Source organism: Zygotorulaspora mrakii, chromosome 6, assembly GCF_013402915.1.
Source record: "Zygotorulaspora mrakii chromosome 6, complete sequence".
In the NCBI taxonomy this organism is placed as follows: Eukaryota; Fungi; Ascomycota; class Saccharomycetes; order Saccharomycetales; family Saccharomycetaceae; genus Zygotorulaspora; species Zygotorulaspora mrakii.
This window is the reverse complement of record NC_050724.1, coordinates 611,422-630,163: the sequence shown is the minus strand read 5'-3', so window position 1 is coordinate 630,163 and position 18,742 is coordinate 611,422. Positions and strand designations below refer to the sequence as shown.

At 40.3% G+C, this 18,742-nt stretch overlaps 12 protein-coding genes across 12 annotated transcripts; 8 read left to right on the top strand and 4 right to left on the bottom strand.

Annotated features, from left to right (window-relative positions):
• Window positions 1-150: 150 nt before the first annotated feature.
• Window positions 151-510, bottom strand: HG535_0F03260 (uncharacterized protein; the record flags this gene model as incomplete). Its single annotated transcript, XM_037289646.1, has 1 exon — window positions 151-510. One exon carries the CDS (start codon window positions 508-510, stop codon window positions 151-153), a length of 360 nt encoding a protein of 119 aa, XP_037145541.1.
• Window positions 511-738: 228 nt separating this feature from the next.
• RPB3 (DNA-directed RNA polymerase II core subunit RPB3) lies at window positions 739-1,677 on the top strand (the record flags this gene model as incomplete). The annotated part of the gene is made up of 1 exon (XM_037289645.1): window positions 739-1,677. The coding sequence occupies one exon, from the start codon at window positions 739-741 to the stop codon at window positions 1,675-1,677; it is 939 nt and encodes a 312-aa protein (XP_037145540.1).
• Window positions 1,678-1,723: 46 nt separating this feature from the next.
• Window positions 1,724-2,509, bottom strand: HIS6 (1-(5-phosphoribosyl)-5- ((5-phosphoribosylamino)methylideneamino)imidazole-4-carboxamide isomerase HIS6; the record flags this gene model as incomplete). Its single annotated transcript, XM_037289644.1, has 1 exon — window positions 1,724-2,509. One exon carries the CDS (start codon window positions 2,507-2,509, stop codon window positions 1,724-1,726), a length of 786 nt encoding a protein of 261 aa, XP_037145539.1.
• Window positions 2,510-2,688: 179 nt separating this feature from the next.
• On the top strand, window positions 2,689-3,648 carry FAF1 (Faf1p; the record flags this gene model as incomplete). Its single annotated transcript, XM_037289643.1, has 1 exon — window positions 2,689-3,648. One exon carries the CDS (start codon window positions 2,689-2,691, stop codon window positions 3,646-3,648), a length of 960 nt encoding a protein of 319 aa, XP_037145538.1.
• An 820-nt stretch (window positions 3,649-4,468) lies between these two features.
• PHO4 (phosphate-sensing transcription factor PHO4) lies at window positions 4,469-6,325 on the top strand (the record flags this gene model as incomplete). The annotated part of the gene is made up of 1 exon (XM_037289642.1): window positions 4,469-6,325. The coding sequence occupies one exon, from the start codon at window positions 4,469-4,471 to the stop codon at window positions 6,323-6,325; it is 1,857 nt and encodes a 618-aa protein (XP_037145537.1).
• A 353-nt stretch (window positions 6,326-6,678) lies between these two features.
• On the top strand, window positions 6,679-7,158 carry QCR6 (ubiquinol--cytochrome-c reductase subunit 6; the record flags this gene model as incomplete). Its single annotated transcript, XM_037289641.1, has 2 exons — window positions 6,679-6,762; window positions 6,850-7,158. 2 exons carry the CDS (start codon window positions 6,679-6,681, stop codon window positions 7,156-7,158), a joined length of 393 nt encoding a protein of 130 aa, XP_037145536.1.
• Window positions 7,159-7,740: 582 nt separating this feature from the next.
• On the bottom strand, window positions 7,741-8,211 carry HG535_0F03200 (uncharacterized protein; the record flags this gene model as incomplete). Its single annotated transcript, XM_037289640.1, has 1 exon — window positions 7,741-8,211. One exon carries the CDS (start codon window positions 8,209-8,211, stop codon window positions 7,741-7,743), a length of 471 nt encoding a protein of 156 aa, XP_037145535.1.
• Window positions 8,212-8,319: 108 nt separating this feature from the next.
• On the top strand, window positions 8,320-8,508 carry RPL29 (60S ribosomal protein eL29; the record flags this gene model as incomplete). The annotated part of the gene is made up of 1 exon (XM_037289639.1): window positions 8,320-8,508. One exon carries the CDS (start codon window positions 8,320-8,322, stop codon window positions 8,506-8,508), a length of 189 nt encoding a protein of 62 aa, XP_037145534.1.
• Window positions 8,509-8,782: 274 nt separating this feature from the next.
• RRT5 (Rrt5p) lies at window positions 8,783-9,883 on the top strand (the record flags this gene model as incomplete). Its single annotated transcript, XM_037289638.1, has 1 exon — window positions 8,783-9,883. The coding sequence occupies one exon, from the start codon at window positions 8,783-8,785 to the stop codon at window positions 9,881-9,883; it is 1,101 nt and encodes a 366-aa protein (XP_037145533.1).
• A 696-nt stretch (window positions 9,884-10,579) lies between these two features.
• On the top strand, window positions 10,580-11,672 carry HG535_0F03170 (60S ribosomal protein uL2; the record flags this gene model as incomplete). The annotated part of the gene is made up of 2 exons (XM_037289637.1): window positions 10,580-10,583; window positions 10,912-11,672. The coding sequence occupies 2 exons, from the start codon at window positions 10,580-10,582 to the stop codon at window positions 11,670-11,672; spliced, it is 765 nt and encodes a 254-aa protein (XP_037145532.1).
• Window positions 11,673-12,033: 361 nt separating this feature from the next.
• SMC2 (condensin subunit SMC2) lies at window positions 12,034-15,546 on the top strand (the record flags this gene model as incomplete). Its single annotated transcript, XM_037289636.1, has 1 exon — window positions 12,034-15,546. One exon carries the CDS (start codon window positions 12,034-12,036, stop codon window positions 15,544-15,546), a length of 3,513 nt encoding a protein of 1,170 aa, XP_037145531.1.
• Window positions 15,547-15,596: 50 nt separating this feature from the next.
• Window positions 15,597-18,704, bottom strand: MET10 (sulfite reductase subunit alpha; the record flags this gene model as incomplete). Its single annotated transcript, XM_037289635.1, has 1 exon — window positions 15,597-18,704. The coding sequence occupies one exon, from the start codon at window positions 18,702-18,704 to the stop codon at window positions 15,597-15,599; it is 3,108 nt and encodes a 1,035-aa protein (XP_037145530.1).
• Between the last annotated feature and the right edge of the window lie 38 nt (window positions 18,705-18,742).

Genomic DNA, 18,742 nt, shown 5'->3' with positions numbered 1-18,742 from the left:
AAAACTGAACATTAAAAATTTGCATATCATAACGTATCATATCATTTCGTATTTTGTAAATAGAACCCATAACGTTTTTTCAATGTGAAATCACAACCTAAATGTATATATATATACAGACAATGATGATCGAAATATCGTAAAATAATGTCATACATTTCTTGGCACTTTCAGAAGGTCTGTTCCAAGAACCATTCTATATACCTTAGAGCCAATTTTTCTACCGTTCTTGACAACCAATCCCAGCCAGGGTTTTAAAGCTATCAAAGCAGTTGTCCAAATGATACCTTGGACAAAAGGCATGAAAAAAACGTCACGAAAAATGACTTTACAGACAACTAGTTTGCTTACTGTTGGTGGCTTGACTTTCTGAAGCTGCGAAATAGCCTTGGGGTCTTGCAGTCCCATTTTTTTCCATTGTGATGCTCTTTCTCTTTCAGCCTCCCTCACCAGCGCTCTTTTGAAAGTTTGTTCGAACCTCGTATCAGGAACAGGATAATTCATGTTCATTGCCAATAATTTTATAAGAGTACCAAAACGAACAAAAAGTCAATTGATTGAATAAGCTTTTGTATTGCAGTGAGTTACTCACTTTCCTCAAAACCCAAACGTTAAAAACGATTCGCTTTTGTAAGTCATTTAGCTGCTGAAAAAAGTTGTTAAACATGAATGAAATATACTTATCGAACAATATGCGACTTTTAGCAACACATCACTTAGGGGGTTAAGGTCATCGTTATGAGTGAAGAAGGTCCACAGGTAAAGATTAGAGAAGCTACAAAGGATAATGTTGACTTTATTCTTTCCAACGTGGATATGGCGTTAGCAAATTCGTTACGAAGAGTTATAATCGCCGAAATTCCAACGTTGGCGATTGACTCTGTTGAGATTGAAGCTAATACTACAGTATTAGCGGATGAATTTATTGCACATAGATTGGGTTTAATACCTCTCCAGAGTCTCGATATCGATCAACTGGAATATTGCAGGGATTGTTTTTGTGAGGATCACTGTGACAAGTGTTCTGTTGTGTTGACTTTACAAGCTATTGGTGAGAGTGAAAGCACAACAAATATTTATGCTAAAGATTTAGTTATTGTGTCAAATTTAATGGGACGTAATATTGGTCATCCCATCATACAGGATAAAGAGGGCAATGGTGTTTTGATCTGTAAATTAAGAAAGGGACAAGAGTTGACTCTAAAATGTATTGCGAAGAAGGGAATAACTAAAGAGCATGCTAAATGGGGACCCGCAGCAGCAATAGAATTCGAATATGATCCTTGGAATAAATTGAAGCACACAGATTATTGGTATGAGCAAGATATCATGAAGGAATGGCCACCATCTAAGAACAGCGAATACGAAGATCCACCAAATAAGGGCGACCCTTTCGACTACAAAGCAAAGGCTAATACATTTTACATGAATGTCGAAAATGTTGGTTCCATTACTACAGATCAAGTAGTCCTGAGAGGTATTGATACCTTGCAAAAAAAAGTAGCATCGGTTCTACTTGCACTCACACAAATGGACCAGGACAGGGTAAATTATGCTTCTGGTAATAATGAAAATACAATTACGGGCATCAACGATGGTGACACCATAATGAATGGCACACAGGATCAAAATCCATACGGCAATGGTGATAGCAACGGCTATGATGACTCTTGGTGAACTAAATAGAACAAAAACAGAATAATAGACTGTATGTATAATATAACTAATGATTTTCATTCCACTTGCAGCAATCGTCAAATTTAACCAAATTACCTCCAAATATATCCAACGAACTTCCGTAGGTCAAATCAACTTTACCCTTACTCAATTCATTAACGAGCGATAGATCTGATACGCTTTTGGCACCTCCCGCATACACAATTTTAATATTCTGAGGTAGGTCACGTGTCCATTGGTATAGATTAGTAACTAAATCCTTATCAATCCCTTTACAAAGGCCTTCCACATCTGCTGCATGAATGAGAAATTCATCCGCATATTCAGACAGTATTTGGAAAGTCGTGGCATTCAAATTTAAGTCCGTTAGTTTTTGCCATTTATTCATAGCTACGACCCATTCATTATCTTTTGTTCTCCTGCAACTCAAATCGACTACAAGACGATCTTTGCCACAGATTTTTGATATTTTGATCAGCTTAGACAGTTGAAATTGTCCATCCTGCGTGAAAAGCCAGCTCGTAACGATAACTTTGCTAGCATATTGCAGCCATTCCAAACAATTGGAGTCATTTATACCACCACCAATCTGTAAGAAGAAAGGTGATTCTCTTAATGCTCTCAATGCTGCTTCGTCGTTATTTGGACCCAATTTTATTACATGACTACCAATTACATTGTTTTCTTTGTACAATTTCGAATAGAACTCTGAGGAATGTTCAGACACAAAGTTTGTCTTCAAAGAGTCATCGCGATCGTCAGTTAATGTTCCGCCAACGATCTGTTTGACTTGCCCGTTATGTAAATCGATGCAAGCAACAAATCTGGTCATCGTTGACACCTTTCGTAGACGTGAGTACCGTTATTGTAGTTATGCTTTTACTGCGTATTTTGTGATGTTGAAAATGTCGAGGAACACCTGAAAAAAAAACATGAAGAGCGAGAGAAGCGATGAGATGAGGTCTGAAGACTCGAAGAGTGCTGCAGATAAAGATAAAAGCAACGGCCACGATGGACACCACCGAAGAGGGCTACTCCAAGATGTTGGAATTGCAAAGACTCGCATTTGAAAAACAGTTCGGAACGCTAGAATCTCTTGGTTACGAAGATAAAACAAAGACAGAGACAGAGACAGAGTTGCAGAGCAATCGCAGCAGCACAAGCGGAAGCGACGCCAGCAGCGATGAAGACGACGAGGAAGACGAAAAATACTACACCGACACTGATGATGCCAGTGAAGCAGGCCCCGACAGCGAAGACGACGCCCAGCAACATGTGAAACAGCCCCGAGTTATAAAATTCAACGGACCAAGCGACACTTACGTGCCACCCACCAGGCACGAAATCAAACAACTCAGAACGGGCAGGCCATTGAAGACACACCCAGACGAGAACGCACACAAGAGAAAGACCGAAAACCCTAGCGGAAACGCCAGCGACGAAGAAGATAACGAGGCTGAAAACCTGAAGAACGATCTCGAGCTGCAGCGGTTTCTCAAAGAGTCTCATCTCCTGAACGCATTCGATTCCAACTCGTACGACGACGACACCATAGTCGGCAAGGCAAGATCGCGCACGCTGGAAATGAGACTGAAGACAATCTCCGCGACCAACGGCCGCCATCAAAAACTGAACAAGCTGGAAAAAGTACCCATAAACATAAGGAAGGGCATGATCAACAAACACATGAAGAAGATTGCACAGCACGAACAAGAAGCAAGAGATGGCGGTGTCGTTTTATCACACATCAAAAAGGGAGAGTTCAGGAAGATTGACGCAACATACAAAAATGACATAGAGAGAAGAATTGGCACAACCATAAAGAAACAGCACCATTCCGACCGTAAGAACCGCCAAAGAGGCCTAAAGATCAACACCGTTGGTCAATCGACGAGAAACGGTCTGATCATATCGAAGCATGACATAGAACGAATCAATGGCGGCAGCAACCACAAAAAGAGCAGAAGATGATGTAGGAGCGTTACCCGCACCCGCACCCACACCCACGGGGTAACCCGGCTCTCGACTTTCTCTTTCTTGGCGGCACGGCTCCTTTCCTCCGGCTCCGCTCCGCTCCGGGAGAACGGAGACGACGCACATGCAATGTCCGGTCGGCATCTTCTGCAGCGAGAACGCGTCCGGCGCCACCGCCGCTGCCAGCACCCTCGCACCTCGGCGTTTCGCCACACATTCCGCCCCTATGCCTTCTCATGCCGCCAAGATGCCGTCTCACGGCCCACGTGCCCTCGATATGCACTTTTCGCTGTATTTAAACCTAATTAATGTAATCTAAGCCAATTTAATTAAATTGATTAATCTAGATTAAGTCATTTTAAAATATCAGTTCACATCAATATACATCGATTTATCACTTCCACGCGAGTTTGCATATGAAAATTCATCCACATAAGGGGCTAATTGTCGTACCTCTCAATGGGAACGGCAGGTGAGAAAAATTTTAGACTACTTTGATACGGGAATGTATGTGTCTGCTCCCCTTTGACATAATAGTAGCGAGATAGACTCTTTACGGGTGTTTGACCCCTTTTGCAACGTAAATCTTTGAATCTTGGGATAGAAATTCTGTGTGTTGTAACTGTCTTTCAGTTCTCATCTTTTTTCACAAGTATATTATTTCAGTTTTTTTTTTCTTGTTTGTTTTCGTCTTCTGGCACAGGGTTTTTTCCATTGTTATATCAAGACATCGGCTGGACTACCATCTGGTGAGAAGAGTGCTGTCTGAGGAATCGTCGTTAGAAGCAAAGGTTGTTTTGGCGTTGGGGTAACAGAAATGGCATACGCTGGTGAGTCAGAGCCTATGTATTACGAGGGGCACGAGGCGCCGTTGCGATATGACAGTGATGGGCGCGGGCAGGAGCATGGCAACGAAGAACAGCATCAGGAGGACCATGCTATCGGCATCGCACAGTCGTCGCGGAGTATATTGGACCAGGTGGACGACTTCTTGAACGATCATCAGAATGAGCGCGAACACACGGCGGAAGGCGAGATCAAGGATGGGTTGCCGTCGTCGCATTCACAAAGCACGACATGGATGCCATCGGGAATGCAGGTGGACCTGGATCACCTCTCGGAAACTCTGTTCACGCATCCACACGCAAATGAGCACAATGACGACCACGATATGGAGCTGAGCATGGGTTTGGACCTGGATAAGGAGAAAAACGGATCTCACCACAGCCATAGTCTTGCCCATGGCCCAGCAGTGAGGCCCCATCATATAAGACCGGACCTAGTGGCCTCTCCAATGGTATCTCCGATGATAACGGCAACGGAAACACATCTGCAAATTGACACGCCCTTTTTAGGGCACAGCAACGGTCATATACCGAGTGGTTACGGCCAGGACGGCGGGCATGGCTTGGCGCACGGAAGCGACCATCTGTATTCGCTGCCAAACGGTGGAAACCAATGGAAACCGAAGACCCTGGCTTCGCAGAGTCAGTTTTCTCCCCTGAGTTCACCAGCATTGACAGCCATAGATAATGCTCAAAGGATCAATTTTGCATTACCGGAATCCACCTTGAGCTCAGCATCTATGAGGAAGAAAACAACGCGATCAAATAAAAGAAGAACTCCATCAAACTCAACGAATTCATCTTCTTCATCATCAACGACAAAAGTGGCTAAAAATAGCCCGAGGTTGAGCGCAAATCCATCATCAAGTTCAAAACGACATTCAAAAGCTTCCCCGATTACGTCAAATGCAAACGGTAATTCTTGGGATGATCTTATATTCAGATTACCCGAAAGTAGCATCGAAGTGGATCATCACAATATTGCAAATAATGTAACTACAGATGGTGAAACTCCGCAATCTTCTTCTGGAAGAATGTCATCATCGCCAGAATCAAGAATGACCCCTGCAACACTTATGAACTATCCAAAGGTTATATTACCTTCAAATACGATTAGTGCTTCAAGAATTGATCATTCAATGAGTCCGCATGATTTTACGAAGAATAATATTGGCGAATATAGTACCAATGCTAATAGTAATGACAGCAATAAGAGCTACACTAATGACAGGAACAGTAATAATAGTAGTAATAATGATGGTGATAATAACAATAACAATAACAATAACAATAACAGTAATAATAATAATGAGGAGAATCACAACCACACTCACAAGCACCACAGTAACCCCAATAGCAGCAATGCTAACAGCAATAATAGTAGCCTAAATGGGGCCCATGTTATAAGAGCTACGGAATCACCTGTAATCAAACCCAAACCATCGATTCCCTTATCAAGAAATGGAAGCAAAGTCAAGGTGATAGATGAACAACCTACTCCATCGACATCCACGATAGCCCAAACAATGGTTGCTCCTGAAAAACAACGGAGAACGTCTAGATCGAAGAGAAAGGCAAGTGTTTCGTCATCGATAAATGGAGGCGGCGGAAGCAGCGATGACGGCGATCAATTAAAGAAAGAAGTCCACAAGGCTGCCGAGCAAGGTCGCAGAAACAGGCTTAATGTTGCACTAAATGATCTTGATTCATTATTACCATTGAATTTAAAGGAGTCGATTACAATTCCTTCGAAGGCAACAACAGTGGAATTGGCTTGCAGTTTTATAAGACAACTTTTGGAAGCGGAAAAAAATTCCTCCACATCTTAAGAGAGACCGACAATTGCATTCCGGTTCATATGCATTTATATATAAGTATACCTATATATAATTATTATTTGATGTTATAATTTGAACGGAACTAAATAGGGTGGGAACGTGAATATCACGTGGGATCAAATCACCTAAAACGACCAATTAAATCGCAGGAAATCAACTTTCGCTAAACTAAACTGCCTTTCTTATGCTGTCCCGATATAATTCAAATTCGAATAATCCGAGCTTGAGCTGATATCACATATATTAAAATATATTAACAAATCGAAAGCAGTAATATATCGTATTAAAAATACGTTACGACTGAGATCTTGCAAAGTGGGCCAAAGCAGGGAATCAACTGAACAATGATTAGCTCTATCACAGATTTACTAGCAGAGTTGAAGGACACCATCGTACCAACAGTTGCAAAAGCTGAAGATGACATAGAAGTATGTTATAGAAGTCATAAAGCCCCTATCATAATATGAATGTGGAACAGTTTTACTAACACCGGATTGCGTCTCTGCAAATTACAGGAAACCGAAGCTGGAGATGACGAAGGTGAAGACGAGGACGAAGACGACAATGAAGACGAGGACGAAGATGATGAAGACGAGGAAGCTACTGATCAATTAGATACCTTAAAAGAAGAATGTCAAAACACACCAGAGGGTAAAACACTTGTTCATCATCTACAAGAGTGTAGTGAGAGAGTCCTAAAGGCCTCTCAAGAGCCAGGCTACGAAGAACAAGAACATAAGGAAGATTGTGTCGAGGAATTCTTCCACCTGCAACACTATTTGGACAGTTGTGCAGCTCCTAGATTGTTCAACCAGCTGAAGTGAGGCAATTGCAGCCGTAACCCGCCCCGATAAAGCGACTACAATAACATTATTTAACGTGTGCATAGGAAATCAAGAATGATCATTGTAAAAATAGACGTATGGTAGTCATATGACCGCATGAACAACGCAACACTTGGAAATCAAAGTACAAAATTCCACTATTAAACCTTATTATGTTAAATCTCTATTTATTCTTTAAAGCAGCATATACGTATGTGAATTCTTTCTTTCCCTATTATAGTCCGTGAATGATTATTCAAGAAGTGAAAACAAGCCCAAACATAAGTGTCATTTATTTTGTCCGAAAAAAAAAACACAACGGCAGTAAAGAAAGAACGGCATCCTCTTCAGTTTCTTCACATCGAGAGATGTCAGTAAATATGATCAATATTTAAATGATGTTATATGAATTTTCGTATTAGTATTTCTGATGAAGTTACATGTGACTGCCCTATTCCTATAACATCCGTTCACCACCACATGCACTTTTCAGATACACCTCTGCACCATGACACTTTAAAAATCCTTTTCATCACCCGTATATTCCACGGTTCGAGAATGAGATAGAGCTGCGAAAGTCTTTCAGGCGATGTGAGAGAAAGATCGCAGACTGCTCGTAGAAGATGAGGTATTTGGACGGTTTAGAGCGGGATTTGACGTTCGTACAGAGAGACAATATTCTTTTTTTTTCATCTCCTGTTGACGTGCGATTCTGTCTGGAAAACTAATGGTTTGGTGGAAACTAGTACGTTCGCAAAGAGAACTTTTCAACTCAGTAACTGTTAATAGTGGTATATTATACATATTGTGAGTTTCGGTTGCACTTTTTAACAGAAGCGTCAACAATCTAAGATAAAAGTACGTTACACTAACGATAACAAGTGAGAGACGAGAGAGAGATGAATGCCCAGTTGTATAGCACTCTTCGATGTACGAAAGATACCTGTGCGGCCAGCTAGAAAGAGACCATTTATATGATGGCAGTTCACATGGGAATAGCTCTGAAACAATGAGGTCCGTGGCGAGCACGCGAGGTGCAAACACTCGGTACATACGTGAATTTGATTTGATGCGATCCAACTGACCCGTGCTCTTCTCTGCCTAATATCTCCTCGAGTGGGAATGTTTTACTAACAATGCAAATTGCTTATATTCCACAGAATGTCTAAGTCTAAGAACCATACAGCTCATAACCAAACGAGAAAGGCTCACAGAAATGGTATCAAGAAGCCAAAGACCCACAAGTACCCATCTTTGAAGGGTGTTGATCCAAAATTCAGAAGAAACCACAGACATGCTTTACACGGTACCGCTAGAGTCTTGGCTGCTGAACGTAAGGCTAAAGCTTAAATTCTAAGTTAAAATTAACTCATCATAAAAAGAATTTTTAGCATAAAAACTCTTTTATTTTTGGTTTATGTATATCATTCTTACATACGGTTTCTTTAATTTTACCTAGTAGTTGATTCATTTGATTCATTCAACCCGTCGAGCCCAATTAACTAACTGTCTTCAGGCGGCGCGAGTTCGCATTTTTGTGGCATGGACGCACTGCGTCAGTAAATTGAATTGGCACGGAGATGAATGGTAAGAAGAAAAGTATAAATATGTTTTATCAAAGATTATGCCAAATAATCAGAGCTATCAGATAACCAAGGAAAGAGTATATGGCAGTCTGGATATAAAAATGTCATCCAGCAGTATTGAAATCACAAGATTGTATATTTCAAATTTGAACTTTTCCACCACAGAAGCAGAACTGTCCGACTATTTAAGACAGTATAGTGTCGTTTCCGTGCTGATTCCAAGCCAAACGATCCGCGGGTTTCGTAGTAACCAAGTCCGTCCATTGGGTATAGCCTACGCCGAATTCGAATCGAGTGAGTTGCTAAAGAGAGCAATTGATCAATTGAATGGCAAAGAATTTAAAGGCAGAGACCTAAAACTGAAACCGTATGTCCCTTATTCTCCAGAACATGTCACAAGAAAGATGAGCAAATCGAAAACTTTATGTAAATTAAGACATCTCAAAAAGCACTACAAAATTGAACCCGCAGTAGAACCCGCAGCAGAGATCACAACAGAGCCCAGTTGCGAGGAACCCGATCCTTTAGTGCAGGAAGAAGTAGTTCAAGAGCTCAATGCAGAAGTACACGAGTCCGCTGCTGAGATTGAAGGACAAAATAATGAACCCGCTGAAGAGCCAGAAGCAGAATTGTCGGAGGATACTGTTTATCTCGGTTATTTACCAAAGGGCTGCACAGATGTTGAATTGCGTGAGCATTTTAAAGAATTTAAACCTCAAGAAATATGGATCTTTAGAACAAGATCTACGAAATCAAGGCATTTGAGATTTAGACGTCATTTCATCGCGGCACTAGTCCGTTTGAAAACCCCGGAAAAGATGAATACTGTAATAGAAAGAACAGACAGGAAAAAACTGATGGGTAAAAAGCAGATTGTTAAACCAGCCATAACCAAAAAGATCCATGAAATGAAAAGAATGGCTGCTGAAAAGAAAAACATGGAAGAGAGCAATTGCGTTGTTTTTGAAGTGGAAGATATAAGAGAGCCAGGTGAACCAAGCGAACCATCTGGATCCAATGCATCCGATGAAGCGAATCAACCAGAAGGAAATACTGAGCAATCAGAAATACAAGGGAGTAGTGAGGGCACTACCGCTCATATTGTACCTGAAAAGAAAGCGGATGCCATTCATTCTTGATGAGTAGCGTGCCGAGCTAGCAAAAAAAGCTGTTGAAGCTGATAGATTAAAGTAGATCAAGCTAGAGATATATTATTCTTTTGTATATTGCATGACAGATATTCTTAATTCGGAAAACGAGAATGTTTTTCCAGTTTTGAATGACTATCACACAAAATGAAAACCCACACCGCTTTTAAGGAGGTGGACTGCACATCCGTACACCATCTAAAACCAAAGTTTCAACTCCAATGCGACATCGCGAGATGTGACGTTCTTTTTCCAGCACTGCACTGGAAGCGACTGGAGAGGGGAGCAAACTCCTGCGCCTGGAAGGAGTTGCTTCAGCTTGAGCTGGCGTAAATGCGAGGAGGTCTCCAGCCCACCTGTTCCCTTCCAGACGTGCTTGGAAAGGCAGCTTGTTCTGAAGTCTCCTTCCAGGCTTCCCTGCTACACGGACTGAGGGCTGTCCTTCCAGTGGGAGTCACTCGGCTAGGCTCTGCCCTGCGTTCCCTTTCAACATCTCTGTTCCGCTGCTTCGAGCAGCTGAGTTAGAGTGCAGGCTGACTATGGTGCACTCGGAGGTAACTGCTTGTGAGGAATTGTTCAATTCTGGAAGGCTAGTGAAAATAATATTAAGCAAACTATATTCTGATTGAAGACTTGAATTTTAAGTTATTTACTTAGTACGACAAGAAACCACAAGATCAAGAAGCAATGGGTATGTTACCGACATGAGTAGAATAATATTGGAGTTAAACAAGTGAAAAAATATGCGTGAGAGATGAAGCAAATATTACCAAAATGGAGAATGACTTGCAACCTACGTTTACCAATGTAATTGAAAAGTGTTATGTAGCTGTCACAATCTGGCAAATTAAAACTGAGAATGCAACAAACTGTCATTGCAAGGCGGAGAAGGAGGAAGATGAGCATAAGATTCCATAAATGATACGCTTTTTAGACACTCAACCCAGTTTAGACCAAATCAGATTATATCCAATGTGAACCATTTTTACTAACTGTGAACATCATTTGTTTTTTAACAGGTAGAGTTATTCGTAACCAAAGAAAGGGTGCTGGTTCCATCTTCACCTCCCACACCAGATTGAGAGAAGGTGCTGCCAAATTGAGAACTTTGGATTACGCTGAACGTCATGGTTACATTCGTGGTGTTGTGAAGCAAATCATTCACGATGCTGGTAGAGGTGCTCCATTGGCTAAGGTTGTTTTCCGTGACCCATACAGATATAAGTTACGTGAAGAAATCTTCATCGCCAACGAAGGTCTACACACTGGTCAATTTATCTACGCCGGTAAGAAGGCTTCTTTGAATGTCGGTAACGTTTTGCCTTTGGGTTCTCTACCAGAAGGTACTATTGTTTCTAACGTTGAAGAGAAACCAGGTGACAGAGGTGCTCTTGCTAGAGCTTCCGGTAACTATGTTATCATCATTGGTCATAACCCAGATGAGAACAAAACCAGAGTTAGATTACCTTCTGGCTCCAAGAAAATCATCTCCTCTGATGCCAGAGGTGTTGTCGGTGTTGTTGCCGGTGGTGGTAGAGTTGACAAGCCATTGTTGAAGGCCGGTCGTGCTTTCCACAAGTACAAGGTTAAGAGAAACTCTTGGCCAAAGACCCGTGGTGTTGCCATGAATCCAGTTGATCACCCTCACGGTGGTGGTAACCATCAACATATTGGTAAGGCTTCTACCATTTCTAGAGGTGCTGTTTCTGGTCAAAAGGCTGGTTTGATCGCTGCCAGAAGAACTGGTTTGCTACGTGGTTCTCAAAAGACTCAAGATTAAATTATATAAAATATATGATTTTTTGTCACACTGTCATTTTGTATCTAAATGGTTTTTTAATTTAAAATTAATCGAATCGACTAAATTTCGACTCTTGCAATTTTCTCTGGAGTGGTTCCTGAATACTTGCGCTCCAAGTGCCCTACCGACTTGGTTTCGTACTATGACTGGTCAATCTGTCTTCAAGCTTACAATAGTTGAGCGCATCTAAAATGTTACCCGGTAAAATAGCATCGCGTCACAACAACTTGAATCAAATAGGTGAATAATGAATCTATCACAAGGCAACTCAGTCCAAACATATCAGTAGCTATTTTGAAAGACCCATTAGGTCCTTCCAATCACTCTGTAGATTTACATCATGAAAATTGAGGAGCTGATTATTGATGGTTTCAAGTCATATGCAACAAGGACCGTCATATCAGATTGGGATCCACAATTCAATTCAATAACAGGTCTGAACGGTTCCGGAAAGTCCAACATTTTGGATGCGATATGTTTTGTCCTTGGAATTTCATCTATGGCAACAGTGAGAGCCTCTTCTTTGCAAGATCTGATCTATAAGAGAGGTCAAGCCGGGATTACGAAGGCAAGTGTTACAATAGTATTTGACAATTCAGATAAATCGAATTGCCCTATAGGGTTTACAAATTCTCCTAAAATATCGGTAACGAGACAAATAGTACTTGGCGGAACATCAAAATATCTGATAAATGGGCATAGAGCACCACAGCAATCAGTTTTGCAACTTTTTCAATCAGTACAGTTGAACATCAATAATCCGAATTTCCTCATAATGCAAGGTAAAATTACAAAAGTTCTGAATATGAAACCAACAGAAATTCTATCTTTGATAGAGGAAGCAGCAGGTACCAAAATGTTCGAAGACAGAAAGGAAAAAGCTGAACGTACTATGGCTAAAAAAGAAGGAAAGCTACAAGAGAACAGAACACTACTAAAGGAAGAGATCGAACCTAAACTTGAAAAGCTGCGAAATGAAAAGCGAATCTTCCTAGATTTTCAAGAGACTCAAACAGACTTGGAAAAAACTGAAAGGATAGTAAATGCATTCGACTATTATTACATGAACAATAGGAGTAAAAACCTTAAAGATACCCTGGAAATGTCAAACATCAGGTCCAAAGAGCTTGGTGAAATGATTGAGAAAATTAATAATGAATTGGTTAGTCTAAATCAGGACATGAAAGATACAAAAGCTGCGCAACAACGGGAAGTCAATAAGGACGGAAAGTTAGCCCAATTCGAACAAAAAAAAAGCGATCTTCTAAGTGAAATCTCAAGAAAAAAGGCATCCCTAGCTATATGTATGGAAAACTTTGACGACACAAAACAAAAACTGAATTATTTGGAAACATCCAAGAATGAAAATGAAGTAAAACTTTCAACCAGAACTCAAGATTTCAAACAGGTTGAAAAGGAGTATAAAGAGCTAAGTGGTACTTTGAATGATCTCAAAGAGGCTCACAAAGGCAAAGAAGAGCTATTGTCGACGTTAGAAACGGGTATATCCTCTTCAGGCACTACTGCTGGTGGTTATAATGAACAGTTGATCTCTGCCAAACAGCTACGAAATGAAGCTGAAATTGCTATTAAAAAGCTGAAAATGAAAATTGATCATCTGCAGAAGGAGCATGCAGCCAATCAACCTAAACTTACAGATGCCATAAAAGAGAATGAATTCAATCTGCAACGTGTTAAAGAATATCAACAAGAATGTGATGCCTTATCAAATGAGTTGTCGAAATCGGGCTACAACCCCAGGCTAGTGGAAGAATTGAAAGCGAATGAAAGTAGGATAAAGCAGGAGATTTATGCTTTGAACAACGAGAGTGCATACCTTGAAAGAAGAGTTGCTAACGTCGATTTCTCATACTCAAAACCATATGCATCATTCGATTGCAATTCTGTCAAGGGAGTTGCAGCTCAGCTATTTGATCTTCCGGAAAACAATTATGAGAGTGCAACGGCGTTGCAGGTATGCGCCGGAGGGCGACTTTTCAACGTCGTGGTGGATAATGAGAAAACAGCATCGGAACTTCTTGAAAAAGGAAGACTGCGAAAGCGAGTGACAATTATTCCTTTGAATAGAATCTTTGCAAGAACTTTAAATAATGATGTTCTTCGATTGGCCAGACAAATAGCCCCAGAAAAAGTGGAACTCGCTCTAAATTTGATTGCTTATGACTCCGGAGTATCGAAGGCAATGCAATTTATTTTTGGCAGCAGTCTTATTTGTAAAGACGCAGACACAGCAAAAAGAGTGACATTTCACCCTCAAATCCGAGTAAGAAGTATAACTTCGGATGGTGATGTTTATGATCCCGAAGGCACATTATCTGGTGGGAGCAGAAATAATAAAAACTCAATTTTGATAGACATTCAGAAATACAATACTGCCAAAAAAAGAATAACAGAATTGGAAAGTAAGCTAGAAGCTATTCAACGAGAGCTTACGGAACAGGAAGACGTATTACAGAAGAGCAAAAATTTACAAAACAGTTTGAACATGGCTACCCACAAGGTGACATTAGCTAGAAGGAATGCTGAGAATAACAAGGGTATTCAATTCATAAAAAGGGATGAAGGAATTGTAAAAGAAATTGAAGGGTGTGAAAAAGAAATAGAGAGGAAAGCAGCATTTGTTATTGAGCGTGAGGCCCAAATTGATACAATTCAGAAGGACATCAAAGAATTCAGTAGTGATAAAGGATTGAAACTAAAGCAATTAAAGCAGGAAATAGAAAAACTAGCTGTTAAAATCAAATTTTTAGAGGAGGAGACAGAATTGAAATATGATCGACATCAAACGCTCCAATTGGAGACTGAACAATTTGCAGCAGACATTGCGTCCGAAGAAGAATCAAAAAAATCTCTATTTGATAGTGTTCAAGCGCACGAAACTGAAAAGTTGCATATCGAAAAAGATCTCAAGTGTCTTGAAGAGAGCTTCAAAATCAATGAAGCTCATCTAATCGAGGAGGAAAGGCGTCTTGTAGAGATAAATGAAGAACTCAAGGAGCTTAACGAAATTATAAAACAAAAGTCAGAGTCACGATCCAAATGTGAACTGGAGCTGCAGACGTTAAAGAATGACTCCAATAAATCCAAAAGCATTACAGAAAGTCTCGAACAAAAAATGTCTCATCTTCTAAGTTCTCATGACTGGCTTGAAGATCATGCTGTAGTTGCAAGTATCGTTCAACAAAATGATGGATTGGACTTACAACAATATAGGCAGCGTGTTTGTCACCTTCAAGAAAAGTTCCAAGACATGAGACGAAAGGTGAATCCCAACATCATGAGCATGATCGAGAACGTTGAAAAGAAAGAGTTTGCATTGAAGACCATGATAAAAACTATAGAAAAGGATAAGGTCAAAATTCAAGAGACAATCGAAAAGTTGAATGAATACAAGAAAGAGACTTTGATTAAAACATGGAAGAAAGTGACAAAAGATTTTGGAAGCGTCTTTGCTGATTTACTACCCAACTCATTTGCGAAGTTGGTACCTTTGGAGGGGAAAGAGGTAACTGAGGGATTGGAAGTAAAAGTTAAATTGGGAAATTTATGGAAGGACAGTCTAGTTGAGCTATCTGGTGGCCAAAGATCTTTAATTGCACTATCATTGATCATGGCACTTCTCCAGTTTAGACCGGCACCAATGTATATATTGGACGAAGTTGATGCTGCTCTGGATTTAAGCCATACTCAAAATATAGGACATTTGATAAAAACAAGATTCAAAGGAGCCCAATTTATTGTTGTATCACTGAAGGAAGGTATGTTCACAAATGCAAATAGAATATTCCGAACTAGGTTTCAAGATGGGACATCTGTCGTCAGTGTAATGTAGGTATTGTATTAATGGCAAGTATCTACAATATTTATCAAAACTCTCTAGCACTAATAAACTTCCAGAATATATCTGGAAGCTTCTTTCAAATCTTCGATAGCTGCATTTAAGTCAACCTTAACACCTTTCTCTGCTGCGTCAGCCGAAATAATTTCTTGAAGGGCATGAGTAATATCAGGAACAGGCCAAGTTGGTCCACACAAATAGAAAGAGCCAACCTTATCGATCATCGCAGGTTTCAATTGAACCAAAGCTTCCTTAATACGGTCCTGAATATATATCTTTTCAGGTTGATCTCTGGAGAATGCTGCACCAATGTGAGTAATAATACCTGCATCCTTATAGGCTTCCCATAGTTCACCATACAAATACTCCTCTCTCTTGTGTCTTGAACCCAAGAAAAGATAAACCTCACCAATTTCATGTCCTTGTTCTTTTTGCCACATTTTTTCCTCAACGATAGCTTTGAAGGGTGCCAAACCAGTACCAAGGCCACTCATAATAACCGGCTGCTTTGGATTAGGTGGAAGTTTCATAACAGAAGGTTTGACACTAACAACAACCTCAGATCCTACCTGCAACTCAGATAAGAATTTGGAAGCTTGGCCAAATCTTTTTCTGCCCTTCGCATCAACCCAGTCAACAACAACAATTAGCAAGTGAACCTCATTTTCATGAACCTTTTGAGAAGATGCTATAGAATATTCTCTCCTTTTCAATGGCGCTATCATACTGACAAGATGTTCAACACTTGGTCTTGCGGAAGGAAATTTCTCAAATATGTCAGCATAAGTGTAATACTCAACATCTTGATATCTTTTGAGGTCTACCGAACCGGCTGGTGAGATCAAGTTTTCCAATGCTAACTTCTCATCTTCGTTAGTTGCAAACTCCACTAATGATTCGTAAAATTTCTTAGGTGGTTTACCAAAGATGTCCAGGTTATCTGTAAAGGCCTGAAGCACAGTTCTCGACTCCAGTAAATTGGAATCATCCTTGTTAGGCACAAGTACAGTTTGATTTTCATCCAGGCCGTATGAACGTAAAAATTCTGTCACCATATCTACATTGTTCCTTGCATGAACACCAAGAGCCTCACCAATACCGTACTTCAAACCGGCACCGCTAATATCAAATTCAATATGGAAGATGTATCTGTCATAATCAGATGGAGTAACACGTCTGTTCTCCTTTACCTTGACTACAAAATTTTTAACAGGCAGATCTGGTCTCAAGACGTTTTCAACTCCATATGCTTCTTTAAATACAAGCTTTCTTGTAACATCAGAGATTTTCCCGGTCTCAACTTCTGCGATCTCCTCAATTTTGCTTTGGTTTGGGGTGAAAGATGTTTCGGTGACGTAGATGGGTAGACACTCAGTATCAGTTGATTCCTTCTTGGAGAAATCCTCCACAATGCTCTTTAAAGCACCGCTTGGAACCTCTTTGACACCATCTTCAAAAGCGGTGGTTATAATATCAGACAAAACTGCAGCTAATAATTCGATATCAGGGCCAGCAGAACTCCAAATACGACGAACACTTTCTGCCACATCATAACCAAATGCGTACTTCCAAAAAACTGCTTGAGAGACAAAAGATAGTGTGTGACCCTTCGTTTCCTCTTTGTCGCCGATGCTGTGCGCATCAATAATAACCACTTTTATATTTTTTTCAGCAGCAGAAACAAAAAATTTCTCATTAATTCCAAGATCTTTCACGTATGTCTCACCCTTCAATTGGTCAAGTTCCTTCAAAGATTTTCTTGAAATAACAAGAATAGTACCATTATTTTTGACAGTGGCGGTGACATCTAAAGTATCCAACAAAGCGACATTTTCTACGAATGCAACATCAGCATTGTCAATGTTAGATATGGTAAGGTTTTCTGATACAGGTCCTGTGGTAAATTGAGATTGAAAAGTTCCCGCATTAGCGATATTGTCAAATATAGATCTTAAAGTAATGGTTTGACCATCAACCAAAGATAGTGCATGTACTAACCTTGAAGATAAATCGACAACAGAGCTCTTATCTGAAGCCCAAAAAGTGAAGCCCTTTGAAGTGGCATTAATGGTAGAGGAAACAAATTCAGGAATGAAGGTGGAAATAACTTGTTCAACTGCAGTTGGAGACCAAACAAAATTTGTCTGGTAAATATACTCAGAGACAGAAACATTTCTGCGACGATGATAGAACAAAGCGGCTGAAACTTGACTCCTTAAATATGTTGCTGAATTTCCATCCAAAGATTGGCCAATGACTACAATTTTTCTAGCAGTGGAAGGAATTTGGGCAACAAACCTTTCCAGATCAAAAGGCAATGGAACACGAACAGCTATCAATGCAGATTTAGAGTCATTACCTACCAAAGCGTCATGGAATAGCTGGGATTCTAGTGAACCGTAAGTTACAAATACAGTTTCTGCGTCGCTAGCACCTGTATACTGGAAGTTATGTAGCTTCAAATTTGTAAATTCGTTGAATTTGTCCAATACATCTTCAAAAGATGCTGTTAAAGGAAGTGCTTTCTCCAACTTGTCAAATAATCCATCTTGTGAAATTTTTTCCCTGATTTCAGCAACAGATTTTGCATAACTGCCCTCATACAGATTCACGGCAGCCTTGCTGCGGCTGAATCTAGCAATGGCTAGAGATAAAAGTGTCACAGCCTGAACTTCACTTGCAGAAACAGGAGTAACTACAGTAAAGTTTAGACGCGAAGCTGCCTGCAATGGTGTCACGTAGTCGCTGACAATCGCACCAGATTCCTCGTCATAGTTCAAAGAAGAAACGCTAAACACAAATTTATCTTTAGGAGAAGTAGTCTCATGGAAAGAATTCACAAAATATGGTAGTGCGTACCCAGGAGCGACAATACCAGTAACAGCAGATGACCCATGACTAAAACCCAATGGTGCTAATCCTGCTCCAGTCCTAACATCCAATTCGCGAAAAAAAACACTGTTAACACCTCTGGACGACCATTGTTTCAAGCATGAGTCCAATAAATCTGGCTCAGAAAAAGTTTTATATGTGAAGATTGTCTTCAAGTTGTTGTATAAAACTGAAGAAATCGATGATACCGGAGTTGCATAAGAAGGCAATTTCTTTGGATCCGATGGAACACCAAACGGATTGGTTGAATACATTGACATGATTCAAGCGACCAAATTCCTGTCCTGAAGGGTTTTGT